The sequence below is a fragment of the Pimephales promelas genome, chromosome 2 (genome assembly GCF_988280905.1).
Source record: "Pimephales promelas chromosome 2, fPimPro1.hap1.1, whole genome shotgun sequence".
NCBI classification, from domain to species: domain Eukaryota; kingdom Metazoa; phylum Chordata; class Actinopteri; order Cypriniformes; family Leuciscidae; genus Pimephales; species Pimephales promelas.
This window is the reverse complement of record NC_142770.1, coordinates 44,069,951-44,086,581: the sequence shown is the minus strand read 5'-3', so window position 1 is coordinate 44,086,581 and position 16,631 is coordinate 44,069,951. Positions and strand designations below refer to the sequence as shown.

General features: G+C 39.6%; 1 protein-coding gene and 1 pseudogene across 1 annotated transcript; both read right to left on the bottom strand.

Annotated features, from left to right (window-relative positions):
* Positions 1–5,878, bottom strand: LOC148997573 (uncharacterized; annotated as a pseudogene).
* A 69-nt stretch (positions 5,879–5,947) lies between these two features.
* LOC148997572 (uncharacterized) lies at positions 5,948–11,927 on the bottom strand. Its single transcript, XM_089119038.1, has 3 exons — positions 11,724–11,927; positions 6,111–6,321; positions 5,948–6,016 (listed from the first exon to the last, which is right to left on the bottom strand). Exons 1-3 carry the CDS (start codon positions 11,916–11,918, stop codon positions 6,012–6,014), a joined length of 411 nt encoding a protein of 136 aa, XP_088975164.1. The 5' UTR covers positions 11,919–11,927; the 3' UTR covers positions 5,948–6,011.
* Between the last annotated feature and the right edge of the window lie 4,704 nt (positions 11,928–16,631).

Genomic DNA, 16,631 nt, shown 5'->3' with positions numbered 1-16,631 from the left:
CTAGGCCTTCCGGTGCGCCAAAACCATGTATGGCCAGCCCCGTCCAGGTCTGCTCGGACACACACCGAATGACAAAAATCGTTAAAAAACAACAACATTAACACACATGCACATGAGTCTGTGTATGTACTTACAATTCATGGAGGCGTTTCATGTCCTGTGAAACTCTGTTTCCGCTGACGGCAATGCAGTTCACAATGAAACTGTTGGCTTCTTTCTGAGGCTGCAGCTTCTCAGGCCTGATCTTTACAAAGTAAAGCTCCAAGAACTACAAAAAAGACAAACAAGTTATTAAATGTAAAAGAATGGTGTTAAGAAATCTACTGTTTGCATCAAATTAAAACTTACAGCTTCCTCCTCTTTGCTCAGAGCTATACACATACTTGAGGCTCTATCCCCTCATACACCCAGCACAACCCTGTGTCCCAGCTCCGTCCTACCCACTCTTCATCCTGGAAAACATTGAAAATGTCGTAGTTCTACTAGAAAGACTCGGGAGAATAAATACTGTAACAATAAATACATTTATTGATAGCCCAGCAAGCAATAAAGTTCTTTGGCGTAGGCCCCGTCCATAGCTCGCAATCCGAGGGCCGGACTCTGCATTTCCTGCCTGAAGACGAAGGCAGGGGCGCAGCCGACCCCCTGGGAGGTATAGGAAGGGACCATCTGGGTGGTGGTGGGGAGGATGGAGGTTTGGCGGTCTACTAATGAAAGAAAGAATGAAATGAAACAATTTCAGAAAAATCTAAAATCACTTTTATTCACAATGTCATGAGTAAAGAAATATATATAGCATAGAAAAAAGTATTTGAATAGTGCTTTTCACAGTAGTGCATTTCAGAGATATGGAAAAAATATAGTTAAAAATAATCAAGATGGCATATCCACACTGAGGCTCCGTTTACATGAAGTATCGATGAGATGACACGATTGAGGCTCCATTTACATGAATATCAATGTTGTGACTGTCATAAAACATTGATATTTCATACGCAAGCTCCCAATATTGGGTCATAAGGCATCAATACTTCATTGGCAAGCTCAAAGTATTGGGATATTAAAGTAAAATCCTTCACAAATGGAGAAATTCCTCACTGCTCAGATGTCTCCCACTGTTTCAGTATAAGGGAGGCCTGAGGAATGTTTGAAGTCCAGCCCTGCTTGTCCATCCATGCGATGATCTGTGGCTCAGATGGCGGATGCCGACCAAAATGTTCTATAAAGACAAATCATGAGAAGCATTAGCCATTGTGGCGACATGTTCTATCATATTGCACTAATTGTTCCAAATCTTACACATTATTGTTACAAAATATGTATATACGATGCTTACCAAGGACACGCTGTTGCCGAAGCTTGAGCTGCTCGCTGCGCCAGCGGTCATAGCAGTGCCGCTCGTGCTCGCCACAGAGCTGGTGTCTGCGTGCCCTCTTAGGTCGTCGAGAGTGACGGGGCAAGACTGGACCAGCAACTCAAATGCTGTCCGTTCATCCAGCCTCTGCTCTCGGCTTGTGGACACACCAGACCCATGTCTAAAAGATCAATGAATAAACAATAAAGAAATTGCCAATGAATGACTGCTTTGAATTACAAACAATAATCATCTCGTTCATTAGATTTCATTTTGCTTACCGTGTTTTTCCAGCAATCTGTTCGACCAATCGCCGAGCCAGGTAGGCGTCTGCCGGGGTTCTCATTCGATAATGCCTCTTGGCTGTTTCCGGAGTGTGTCCCAACAGCCGAGCCACCGCATTCCTCTCCACCTCCGGCAGGTTCTTGGCCGCCGTCTCGAAGGCCATCCTGGCATCACCGCTTGTCACTGGTTCAAGTTTGTATCTAGAACACAGGACAACGTTAGATTGCAAAATAACAAGCAGACAATGTGCACAATTGTGAACTTTAGACTGAGTTAAAAAAGTATACAGATATGCATAATTGGCACTTACTTCGCATGGAGTCTTTTAAGGTCATTGCAGGAGTTGTGGACTGGCCTCCCGGAGCTGGAAACAAAAAAATGTTCCTCTGCCGTCGGGTCGTCCCCTGACTTCGGACCCCGGAGCATCACCGGCCGAATCTTGTCAAAGTAGAGGCTAAACCACTGGGAAATAGAAATAAATACATAAAAAAAAAACACACACACTCAGTTATAATGTAATTTTGAATACAAACGTACAAGTTCCTGTTCAGGGGTCAGAGGAACTTCGGCGACTTGCGATGCGGCCGTTTTGTGCTCTTTCACCGCCACAGAAGAGCCGTTCTCGGTGCGTTTTCTCCCCTGCCATTCCTCGACCTGCAAACACACAGGCGTGCACACTCAATGACAGGTCTCACTAATAATCAAAAGCTACATGTGAATTAAAAAGGTTATTAAAATACACTTACGGTCATGTTGCTGACAACGCCGGGCCGCTGAAGGTGTTTGAGCATGACGACCGCCTCCAAGTAGTAGAGGACCAGCAGGCGTTCGTCCTTGTCAAGCTCCTCCCCGGATATGGCATCTGGACCCTGGAGTTTTCCCATCACGGCCAGGAAATCCCAGAGAGACACATTGAGGATCTCCACACAGTCTCCCGGCTGCTTCTGTTTGCCGTAAGTGTGGTACCTGAGAAATAAAACAGGACTGTTGAGCGCACCAGTGTTTTCCGTGTAATAGATGAAAAAGAAGTGATTTTTTAAATACCTTTTTTGTGTCAACTCCTTGTTGACTTTTTTTGACATTCCAGCCCGGATGCCGTCCAGAGGATCCATGAAGTCTCTACAATCCCTGTGCAGGGTTTTGTCCTTGATTTGAAGGCTGGTGGATGTGATGGTGTACTTCATGAACCTTAAAGAGAGAGAAAGAAATGTTTGATACAGCCATATCCGATAATCATCAGTTGACAGTTACAGATGTGTTTGTTCCGTCTCACAGTACTGACCTCTTGAGACTCTTCCAATAGTTGAGCACCGTCTGCTTGGAGAGTTGGGTCTGGCTGAGCACATTGAAGTACTCCCGCATCTTCTCCACCTCCCGAGGCCCGTGATTGCTCAATGAGATCTTCCTCTTCTGGGATGCTGCTCTTTTTCTTTTCAAATCTCAAGGTTTTTTTAACGTGTTTCCTATCAAAATGAAGCTCTTTATGTTCAGTTTACAAATATTTGGTCACATTTTCTCAGTTCTAAGTATTTTAAAACTTATGAGATTTTTTGAGAAATAAGCAGAAAAAGTTTCAGCTGCCATGTTGTAATGGCCTATTGACACCCATTGTATAATACTGCGATCTGATTGGCTGGTTTGAGACACTCAGGAGGTTTATCTGGGACCCATTCTGCAAGAGAAACCACTATTCTTCAAATGATTCTACTGTGCTGATCTGCTGAGAAGATCTGAATTGGAATTTGCTGAAATGGAAGGACAAGCTGAGAAGAGGTAATGAGAACTTTTGATTGGTCGGCTCCTCAACCGTTTCCCAGAGCCGTAGAGATAACACAACCGAGGCTGCAGTTTCAGGACTCAGCATAGTCTCGATGGGACTGACAGGAAGAACGAAAGACTCAGACCTGGCCGATCCCGAACTCCAGACTCGAGAGATGAACTAATCATTTTGTATATCACACACGGCACGGTCCAGCAGACAGCACAGATCAGAGTCAGACACTGACGAGTCAACGGTCTCTGGATAATCCTTAATTCGTTTGTAATTATGAAACGAAAATACAGTTTTTCTGTTTTAGTTTCAAATAGAAAAACCAAATAACCGTTTTTGGTGTCAACAGTAATGTTTTGACAGCTGGTAGCTTTATTATGGTAGCTTCACCCGTGGAAGTTTATAGTCTGAATCGATCTCCCATGCATTTTTGTTTGTTTGCATTTTTTATCCACACTAGTTTTTGTAAGTGTAGACAAAGCTTTCATGCAGAATGTGGGTGCTTGCTGTGAGAAAAAAAATCAATCGATAAACGCATATGGCAAATCAAGTGCATTCAAACTCGCTTCAGCGCGTATTAGGTGAGAGGCGCGCGCACGCGAAGGGGCGTGCGATTTGTCCGCGAGTCAGAATACGGTACAACACCTGTTTTAATAACGAAAAGACTCGTGTTTTTCTTTTACACTACGCTGAACAGTCGGTTAAGTAAGCGAGTGCCAGACAGAAGCAGTGACCGGAAGTGTTCCAGCCTACCACTGACAAACCGGAAATTCAATTTCCGTTGTGGTGCAACTAGCGAATTAGATTTGTGTGGCAGCTGCATGTACAATTATTATTATAACAGTAATAATAATACAAATGAGCTTAAAATAAGCTAGCATGATTAGGATATAGCTAGCATGATTAACATGTGACTAACATCATGCTAGCACGATTGGCAGGTTGCAAGGTTGCGATTAGCATGTTTTTAGCAAGAAGCTACCATGATTAGCAAGTTTTTAGCAAGAAGCTAGCATGATTAGCATGTTGCTAGCATCATGTTAACACAATTAACATGTTGCTAGCATCATGCTAGCATGTTTTTAACAAGAAGCTAGAATGATTAGCATGTTGCTAGCATCGTGCTGTCTTGGTAAGCATGTTGCTAGCATCATGTTTGCACAATTAACATGTTGCTAGCATCATGTTAACACAATTAGCATGTTGCTAACATCATGCTAACACAATTAAAATGTTGCTAGCATCATGCTAGCACAATTATCATGTTGCTAGCATCATGCTAGCATGTTTTTAACAAGAAGCTAGCATGATTAGCATGTTGCTAACATCATGTTAGCACAATTAGCATGTAGCTAACATCATGCTAACATGTTTTTAGCAAGAAGCTAGCATGATTAGCATGTTGCTAACATCATGCTAGCACAATTCACATATTGCTAGCATCATGCTAGCACAATTAGCACATAGCTAACATCATGCTAGCATGTTTTTAGCAAGAAGCTAGCATGATTAGCATATTGTTAGCATCATGCTAACATGATTAGTATGTTGCTAGCATCATGTTAGCATGTTTTAGCAAGAACCTAGCATGATTAGCATGTAGCTAACGTCATGTTATCATTCAAAAATTTAGACTGTTCGTGGACAGTGGAATTTCGGGGTTCTGAAGGATGCAAATCGCTCAGGGGGGGCCAGGGATTGACGTAACATTGACGTAACATCGATATTAAATCATTTTTATTCACTTTTGTCAGTCATGACTCCAAAACATAAAACATCATTCCACCTGTAACTTATTTGACGGGACGTGGTCTCATAGGCCGTCAGGGGGACGAATAGGCAGTTCATGGTCACTGGTCGGGGCCCCGCGCTGTCACTTAGATTGGCGGTGGACGCGTAGGCCGTTCGTGGTCACATAGGCGGTCAGGGGGACGAATAGGCAGTTCGTGGTTCACTCTTGCCCCTGGGGGCCCACGAGGTTGTCGGTGGTCTCCCCGGAAAGGTCTCAAACCCGTTCTAAACGAGATACAATTTTGGTGTCCCCAGAAGCCAGTGGAGCTTCATAAAAAAATATGTTGCTGCTCCTTTGTCATTTTCATCAGAAATCAGACCCACTCACTGTTCTCAAGTTGTGTGAAAGCAAGTGCTCATTACAAAACACAGATGACAATTTGTTAACCCATTAAAGACAAGAACAGAATGGACACACACACCGAAAGGCAAGAACAATAAAACTTTATTTAAAAAAAATGTCAAAAATAATCAAAATCTGCTAAAAAAAACTGGGGAGGAGATCTTCTGAAAAACAAAACATTGTATTAGTGGAACGCTTATCGTAACCACAGCAACATTATGAATTGTGATGACAAACGGACTCTTACCCGTCCCACTTCTCTGCCAGCGCTGTGGCCCCGGACCGTGATCAGCTCGGCCCGCTGCGGAGGGTTTTCTTCTGAAAAACAAAGCATCAATTTAGTGGACCACTCGTGTATTATGTGCAGCACTATTAGAATTGTGATGACACGGGGGATTCACACCTATGGTGGCCTCCAGGTTGTCGGGGATCCACAGCGCTGGCACCGTATCAAACCCGGAAAAGAGCTAATCTAAAAGAGGAACCGTCGGTTTTATTTGTTAACAATCAATAATAATCATCAATGATCACTGATATCAGGATTGTGACGATAGAGGAATTCATACCAACGATGTCCTCGATGTCCTCGTGCCCAGACTCAGATGGCGAGACCTGAGGCAGTGCCGGCTCCGGGGCCCGGGCCTCGTCCCGGGAGGCATCGGCCTGGGAGAAGTCGGGGACCATGGGGACGGCTGGGTTGCTAGCCCGCAGCGCTCGAAGATTCCCCACGGTCACCGACTTCTCCAACGCCCTCACCGCCCTCAACCTCGAGCGGGTCTGAAACGTAGAAAAACAAACGATGGCATTCGTTAAACCAACAACAAATACAAGGCTGTATCACACCAGGGTTTCCGCGCGGTAGCAAAAAGAATCTACCAAAATTACGGCCCTTGAAAGGTAGTAAAAGGTAAGAAACGCAATTTGACTTGGTAGTAAATATTTCATCACCACCTTAATATATGAGTTTCCATTTTTTTACAAAAAAAATAAGGCTGTCTATGAAGTAAATGTGTCTTATTAGTGGAATATTAAACGCAATATAGTAACACATAACTTAGCTATGGTGCGCGAGCACTGGAACGCACAGTGGATTGAGCACGCAGCAGCAGCACAGACGCGCGAGCTGGTCGAGCACATCCCTTCAAACAGACATCAGTGGAATGTTTGTAGTTCAGTCGGATGTCAATGGCAAAGAAGATTAAAACGAATCATCTAGCTTATTATTAACGTTAACTGATGAGAGAGAGAGAGAGAGATCGCGCGCGCACTTCTGTTGAATGCTCCTGATCGTTCACTCAGCACACGTTATTTGGATGAAAACTAAGTCGTATAATATGTAAGTAACATGACCTGTTACCTGATTTATGTATAACAAGAATAATGTTCCCTACATTATTACTGGACGTGTGCAGGTCAAGAAGTTCCATGAACACAAACATCCAAAGCGCGCGCCCGCGCAAACCAGCGCCTCAGTGCGTGAATAACGTTGCTGAAAATTGTCTTGCGCTTGTACGGACAAATTCACACAAAATTATGTAAAAACGGTCGTCTTGGCGAGTATCCTAGTAAACAAAAGTCAGTTATATCTCAAGTGAACGTAAGTTAGCCATGTTCAAATGGGGCCGTGCGTTCGGTCTTAAAGGACAACTCCGGTGCAAAATGAACCTTTGGTCTAATTACACATTGTTACCTAGTCAACCGTCATCTGAGATTTGTTTTCATGATTGCCGAATGTAAATAGTTTTATCTCTAAAAACAGTTTAGCCTATAACGCTAGTATATAGGGCATAGAGTAATGACAAATAAAAATTGCTTGTTATTACCACTAACAAGGCTCAAAATGGCCCCACACTAACACGACAGCATAATAAGGGTCTCTACATTCAAACCGAAGCATTGAGAACTTTGTCAGTGTCCATACAGTTTAATAAGAAGATATTTTATACACACAGTCAACTTCGCGAATACAGGAAGAAGCCATCTTTGAAAAATAGTCTCTACCAGTCGATCTACGAACGCCAATCCATGTGTGCTGGTGAGATGTGAATAAGGTGATAAGGTGAGCGCGAACAGTAGGCTACATGTACATATTGAAGAGAAGAAAACGGTTCGTGTTTGTGTTTCTTCCGGAAACAACGGACCATATGAGATTCTGCACGGTTCAGCGCACTTGGATCGGCGTTCGTAGATCAACTGGTAGAGACTATTGTGAGATTACAAATTTTATTAATATGTTTAATTTGATGTTTTAAATGGAGAAAGTCTGAAAAAAGTAGAAATTCCCAGTGTGACCCTCCTGACTGTCCTTTGACCACACGGGAAAGCCATGCTTTTCCTGTTTCTCGTCTCACCGTGTGAAAATGCCTGTTTGATGTTAGAACCGCTGCTACTGTATGTTAATGTCTGACACCATTTGCCTTGGAAGTTGGAGTTCCAGGGTCACATGCATTTCCATTTGCTTTGTTTTAGTTTCTCCACCTTTAGGTAATCCCACCCTCTTTGAAATGTATAAATAAGAATGTAAGGTTCTTTTAAGTTAGACTATCCTTGAGATGACTACAGCGACGCAATAAAGAACTTCTGCGTGAAAGATACCTCAAGAGTCTCCTGGTCTGTTGCGTGGAAGAATAAAAACTTCACTACACTATTTTTCAAAGATGGCTTCTTCCTGTATTCGCAAAGTTGACTGTGTGTATAAAATATAGGGCTGCACGTTTTCAAGTTTTTCATTAACCGTTAACCGAGGCCCTTATCGGTTAATACTCGGTTAACCATGTGTGCGCCGCAATCTCGAGATACAGAGTTAATTTTTAACACCTTTAATGACTGGTTGGACAACATTTGAAACAAAATTAATTTATAGGAATAAAACGCAGTGGTAAGTTCAGAGCAGTTAAAGTAGGCGCGTTTCCATCACCCTTCAAACTGAAATTGCCAATTGAAAATACGCACATTAGCAACACGTCCATTTCGCAAAAACTCCGTATCCGCAAATAATAATAATAATCATCATTATTGTAACATTTTATTAGGCTGCATATGTAGAAGACGCTTTTATCCAAAAAAGGAACAAAGCACAAATAAACACAATATTTTGATGCATATCCAGTGTGTGTGCTTAGTGTGGAGGCTGCGAGACGCCCTGTCACGCCCATGTGAACACTTGCAGTTTCATTGCAGTTCTTTCAGTGGAAACAACTTAAAATACTCTTTCATTTCTGGTCATACAGAAAATAATAATACATTATTCGCAAATACATTTATTTGCGTAAACTCACAATAACTAGAAAACGTTGTGCTTTAACAAGCAGGCGCGCTTCATGATCTCCGTGAACTGAAGCGCGAGAACTGAAACAGCCGCATTCGAATTTGAATTTGTTCGTTTTAAATTGGACATTTAAATGTCCAATTTAAAACGAACAAATTCGAATCGAAAGCCAATATCTTCTGACTATGTAATTATGTAGTCAGCTAATTATGTATTTATCTCTAAAGGTGCATCCGGGGAAGGAGATTTGTTTTTAGCAGAAACTGATTTAGAAAACAATAGTTTATTAATAACCAATTAATGCCTCGTTATGTTATATTATTTTATTATCAGACACATTTATTATATCTTATAAATCATCTAAATCCACTTTCTGTAGGCTGTGGTTACGGCTCTTCTTATTCAGCACTGCGGGGGAAATATCATTTCCAGGTTCTAATTTGGCCTCAGAAAACCAGTAAAATCTTTTTTTTTTTCCATATTCATTTGTCAAATATTTTAAATGTTTAAAGGGGAAAAAAAAATCAAACAAATATCTGAAAATTCGTCGATATATAGCCTATAGCCTATATTTTTGCGCAGCATTTGACGTAGTCCTACAATTCAAATGAACATTTTGGTGTTAAACTCTGCGTTTTACAAAATACAACAACCGTTCATTTTTCGTTTTGCAATTAGGCCTACGGATTAAATAAGGGGAAACGAATGAACACAACAGTACACTGACCGTTTGGACATATACGAGGCAGAGTTCTTTTTTAAAATTCATAAAGGATACAAGGAATAGCCTACTAGACAAAACCTCAAAGAAATGCCACAATCAAGACCGCGGAGCAGAAATGAGGGAGAAACACACAGAAACTCTGTGACTGTCCCTGCCATTAATGCTTGGATGACACACGTCTCCTTTTATAAATAATAATGTTTAGTGCGGTGGCTGTGATAGACTACCAACGTCCGTTGCCATTATTTTTGGAATGGCTTATCGCGAAAGGAAAAAAAAAGGTTTTAGTCGCATAACACCGTTAATAGAAACGCTGTCATTTCACAATATTTTTTTTATCGACAATCAGAAAAAAAAAACGCAAAAGTTTTGTGCAAATATGTATTGACGCCACTTAACTGAGCAAAAAGGTTTCACTCGGTTATCCAATTTTAAACGGTTAATCGGTTAACCGGTTAACCATGGACACCCCTAATAAAATATCTTCTTATTAAACTGTTTGGACACTGACAAAGTTCTCAATGCTTCGGTTTGAATGTAGGGACCCTTATTATGCTACCGTGTTAGTGTGGGGCCATTTTGAGCCTTGTTAGTGGTAATAACAAGCGATTTTTATTTGTCATTACTCTATGCCCTATATACTAGCATTATACTAGCGTTATAGGCTAAACTGTTTTTAGAGATAAAACTATTTACATTCAGCAATCATGAAAACAAATCTCAGATAACGGTTGAATAGGTAACAATGTGTAATTAGATCAAAGGTTTATTTTGCGCCGGAGTTGTCCTTTAAAGGGGCAGCACTTTAATAAACCTGCTACTGTGTTTTCATGTTAACCAAATACAAATTGTAAAGGACAAATAAATTACTCTCTGCTCTTGACAAAAGAGTCTACCCTTTTCAAATGTACAAAAATATCTATCTATATTTAATTTATACAATAATGAATATGCAATTTTTTCTCATTTGATTACTTTATTCAAATGTATGTACCAATCTCCCCCCAAAAAAACTCTAAAAACACTATTTCATTTGTAGCTTTTATTTGTTCTATTGTATTTATTTGTCTGCTTTGTAATTCGATTATTTGTTCTTATTTTGTTACTGACTGCTTACTTTTAATAATGTTTTAAATTCATATCAATTGGGCTGGTAGTTTTTGTTGTAGTATCAAAATTGGATTAAATAATTGATATTTCACTGGAGTCTAAACATTACCACTGACCCAATCCTCCTCAGCACTGACTCTTCTGGAGCGGCTCTAAACGCTGTGCTAATAAATGATAGATCATATATGATAGAGCAATAGAATGAACAGTGACAGAAACAGAAGCATGCCTTTTTAGCAGGATTAATTAAGAATGAAAATATCTGAAGGAAATATATATTTAATGTACAAATTAAGCCAACTAATATGATACAGCTTTTGGTTTATCTACTAATACATTTAAAAATTACAAATGCAGTGACAATTCAGGGATCGGTTACAGTATCGATATCGGCGAGCTGCAAAAAGTGGTATAGAGGATCCATAATTGAAAATGGGGGAGCAAACCAGTGCCATATATAAAGCACATTTAGAGATGCGATGAAATAAATTGCTGTATTGGGATAGTAATTTCACTGCTTAAGTCTGCGTGTGTGAGAACGTGTGTTTGTGAGTAAGTGTGTGTGATGTGACACACTTTATTATTAATCTTTATTAATGTTTATGAGTGTCCATTTTTTGTTAAGTGCCAAAGTTATTATTCACCTTATTAGGGCTAAGGGCTAACGTAATGGTTAGGATAACTAGGTCTAGGGTTAAAGGGGTCATATAATGCCATTTTTGTACAAGTTAATATGAATCTTTCATTTAGGGTCTAAATGAAAACTTTGTAATATACTTTTACTTTTATTAAACATTTTCATTAGTATTTTAAGAAAACACTAATTTTACCTTGGTCACCGCGCCCCTCTGCGTACACAGTTTGAGTAACACAATAACCATAGCGCAAGCGCATTGTTCATTATAAACGTGGGATTATGAATTATATTGAGAACATTGTAAGAATACATGTCATGTTGGTAGTAAAAAATATTGTGGAGGTAGTAAAAAAGATTACAGTAAATTTGTCTCTATGATTCCTGCATAAACCCTGCACACACCGATTTAAAACACGGGGCCAGTTTTAACGACGACTTACCGTCAGATCCCGGTGACCCTTGAGGAGATGTTTCTCCGGGTATCTGACGACCTTGCCGCAGAGCAAACAAGCCAAGTCCATTAGCTTTACTCTGCGGCGGGCATATTTAATGACTATGCCCCTCTGCTCGAGGTTGAGCATGGTGTGGACGTCCCTCAGGTGCTCGCTGATATACGCCACCTGAGCTGGGCACATGGGGCATTGTACAGCTGTGAGAAAAAATGTACCAAAAAGTCAAAACACACACACACTCACACAGCTTATGACACAAAACTGATGTGTAACAAACCATTTGTTACATTTTGCCATGTCCAACATGTCAACTTACTTTCTCTGAAACGTTTCATTATCTTTAAAGGATAAAAAAACACACATGAATCAGCTAAAATCATTAAAGACAATTCAATCAATAAAAATGACAGCCCTTCGGGAGAACTTGGCATTAAATAACTTCCCTGGACTGCTTAATTTAGGCCCGAAAAAGAAACTAAACAGTCATACACGTGTAACAAAGCACAACACAGTCATGTACAGTACAATATCATGGCACAAAGCACTTTGAAGTACAATTTTAAAACGATTCATGAGTGTATAAGCTAAAATATCAGAGAGCAGGTTAGAGACACTCACCATGCGGTTGAAATTCAGCAGTGATCATTTCAACGAAATGGTGGACATTTGACACCGTCCTCTAACCAATCAGCACCCTCGTTAATCGGCATGACGACTGATAAACAATCTTCAGTCCTGACAAATCTGTGCAGCAGAGCTTAAAATAATTATTGTAACACTGAAAACCACTTTATCTCCATCTATATGTCTGTCAGTAGAGGTGGTAATAAGAAAATAAAAAATAAAATAAAAACTCCAGTCACCATCCACATTTTTCAGTCACCATTCAGAATCCAGAATGAATCAACACAACGGGGCATGAGAATTAGATCAGATTAGAAACTAAACAAAACCAAAATATCAATTAGCATCTCGTTTCATTGGAATCACTTCCAATTTTACACAACTTGTAAACACATCAACAATTTTAATTTATATGAAACTGCAATAAATACATTTTCTTGCATACTTGTTTGTGATATGTTATTTTAAATAACACAAAATCATTCATTTAATTTCACCAAAATGACGGTCAGGGGATCTCTGGATAATCAGTAATTCGTTTGTAATTATAAAACGAAAATACCGTTTTTCGTTTCAAATGGAAAAAACAAATAACCGTTTTTGGTGTCAGAATCAAAAAACGAAAAGCCAATTAAAAACTGCCCTTTTTCGTTTTTTGGAGATCATTTTATCGTTATTCGTTTTTGAACAAAGAATGAAGTGAGTCTTGAACTGAGCGACGTGATGGTAGACTAAAACTGAACTAATATAACTTTTTTTAGTACAACTAAAGTAGCACTGGGTGTAAAAAACAATTTAGTTAACTGAAATAAAAATTAAAACTAATAAAATAATAACTATGGTTGTTAGGAAGAATTAAACATTTGTAAGAGCATTGGTGAATAGGGCCTACAGCTATGTGCTATGAGCAGGGCTCTGCATTGCAACTCTTTCACTAGCATATATGGCCTAACATGTTTTACAAGCATAGTGGGTGAGTGAAGACTAAAACCTACTGTAAATGTTAAAAGGTTTATATTATACTTTTATACATTTATATAGTTCCTCCTCCAGGTTGTGGTTATTAGCCTCTGCAGTGGACAGATGTAGATTTAGCCAGAGCCAGGATGTCACTATGCAAAAACATAATTTATAAAATATATTTCATAAATCATATTTTTCAATAAATAAAACTGAACTTCACCTGCCTTCCAGCTCCCCTTTCTATACCTATACTAAAGCACTATAGCTGCTGAAAACTCTCAGCTTCCACCATCTACTGTTACCCCTTCTGTGTCAAAACAAAACTCTAACAAAACAAATCTAGAAAGTTTTAAAACTTTTTACTTTTCCTTTGCATTTTTCTAAAAGTAAAATTATTATGTTAGTTAAGTAGATTAAATATTTTTAACCCTTGTGCATCAATTATATAGAGGTCCGTATAATTGATTGACAAAAATGTCTGTACCAAAAAAACTGTCATAAAAATGCAGCTTGGAGCACAGACTTAAGTTATTTTTTTAAGCTTGGAGCACAGACTTAAGTTGGTATCATTTTAAAGAAGACCCATGGCAGATTATTGCTGAAGTAAACTAAAGCTTAATTAAAATAATAACTAAATCAAAAAAAAATATATAGGTAGCCTATAAGTTTATGAAAATTATTTATTAAAAAACTATGATTTATAAAATATATATTTTATAAATCAGGTTGAACGTTTGTGTTCCAAATTTGAGTTGGATAGGCCGATCTCAAAAAAATGCAAGTACACCTGGCTGCAGCCTGCAGATCAGGGCGGGGCTACACCTGGGGCGGGGCTACACGTGTAGCCCCGCCCAAAACGCTTCTCATTGGTTAGGAGCAAATTGATGACGTCAATCGAGGCGGGGTCGTATCTGGGGCGGGGCTGCACGCCCAAAACGCTTCTCATTGGTTAGGAGCAAATTGATGACGTCGATTGAGGCGGGGCCGCACCTGAGGCGGATAAACCATGGGATAAACAGGAAATGCCGTCTCTGAAAATTCGTGCGCGTCTTAAAAACGCATGCTTAAATTTGAAACAATACTTTAATAAATTTATACTGGTGTATGGTATTAAACTCTAAAGTAATAATGAAAGCAGTAAAAGGAGTAGAGCACATATCCATCGTTTTTACTATGCCTAATTTAAGGTAAACTTTTAAAGAATTACTGTATACTTACTGAATTATGTATACTGGATGCTCTTAGAAAAAAGGGTTCATTGGGGTTCTATATATGAAGCATAGGTTTCTTTTCTCAACTCCAAAGGAACTTTCATGCTAAAAAAAGTTCTATAATGACCAGAAAGAATCCCTTTGACACAAAGGTTCTTTATAGGCTATTATTCATTCATTTATTACATTATTCTGCAACATTTTGTAGTTGTAATTAAGTTATTGTTTATTTAACTGTTGTAGTAACTTAATGTCACATTTTAATCATGCTGATTTTTGGAGTATAAAAACTGAAATGTCACTCTCCGTGTGATATTGATTAATTATATTTTTTAACCCCCATATCACATTCTGTTGCACTTCACTGTGTAATTTACTATAAACATTAATGGCACCATATTCATTTCTTATGTGAATCCTTCCTCTGTAATAGTTGTTTATTTTTGTGCATTATATAGGCTATTATGAAACATTTATGCCAATAAAGTAGTTTGTAGTTAAACCAACTAAATACTGTACATTGTCAATCTCTGTATGCATGCAACACAAAAAAACAAACTCATACCAGTGATAACTTTTATTTCAAAACAAGAATAATTGTGTAAAGATATATATATATATATACACAGATAATCACATACATCAGCTGTACACACACACGTACGTACACAGACACGCATACACACACGCACGTACGTACAAATGCACACACACACCTGTATATACACGCATATACATAAGCACACACACACGTTCGTACACATGCATGCACACACACGTATGTACACACATCTACATATGCACACACACGTAGGTACGGTCGTACACAATCACACATGTACGTACGTACACTCACTCACACAGGTACGTACAGGTACGTACGTACACTCACTCACACAGGTACGTGTACTCACACACGTACGTACACTCACACAAGTACGTACACTCACACAAGTACGTACACTCACACACGTACGCAAACACACACGTACGTACGCATGCACACACGCACACTCACATCCACACACACTCACACACATTACTCAGCCTGAAATTCCCCTCCATCATTGAAAAAACAATCAACCGAACAATAGCCCGCAACCTCCTTCTCGGAATAAAATCCACGCAGGACTCCTCTTCTGCCATCACCAACATATCCAGGTGGGCAGTCCTTGTATAATTCATTGCAGTGCAAGCAATGAGTCAAAGAGTACGGCACCCGGAACTCTTGCCTATATTCTCTGGAAAATGCAGTCCAGTTCACAACACCTAATTTAGATAAAATACAAAACAAACAATTGAATATTTTGAAGAAACGCATTAACATAGTACAGTCATACAAGGAATTTATTTTTTTTATACATTTTAAACATTATAGGAAAATATTAGACAAGATGAGTGTTTTTTGCTTTGTCTGTAAAGTACTAAGTTTACTTACTTTGTTTATGAAAAACATACTTTAATTTGGCTTGAGAAAGCCTATCCTAAAAGTTTGAAATAGCTTTTGTTATGAACTGCTCCGAGACTGGGAGATGTAGATCCAAATGCAGCTTTAATATAAGAATAGTCGTACAGGCAGGGTCGAGAATCAGCAGACAGGACAATGGAGAATACACAATGGGAATCCAAGAAGCAGGCAGAGGTCAGGGCAGGCAGCAATAATCAAAATCCAAGAACAATCCAAAAGTCAAAAAAAACAGAAAACAAACACAGAAAATGCTCAGAAATGCAGACAAACAGTACAACAAGACTTCGCAAACACTGAACGTGAACACAAGGTAAATATAGACACACTAACAGGATGAGACACAGGTGAATGCAATCAGTGAATGAGGTACAGGTGAATGTGATCAGTGATGATGAGTCCGGGCAGTGAGTTCTGGGAAATGTAGTTTGTGTGAAACATAGTCTTATCTGGAGTGCTTTCTGGTGGGTATCAAGGGCACTCCAGCTGGTGACCGTTACATAGCCCCCCCTTTAAGGAGCGGATTCCAGACGCTCCTCAAAATGTCCAGGAGGGAGGTGGAGCAGAGGCGGACCTGGGGGCGGGATGGAGGGCCAGGCCCGTGGAACGGAAGAGGACCTGGAGACTGCGGCG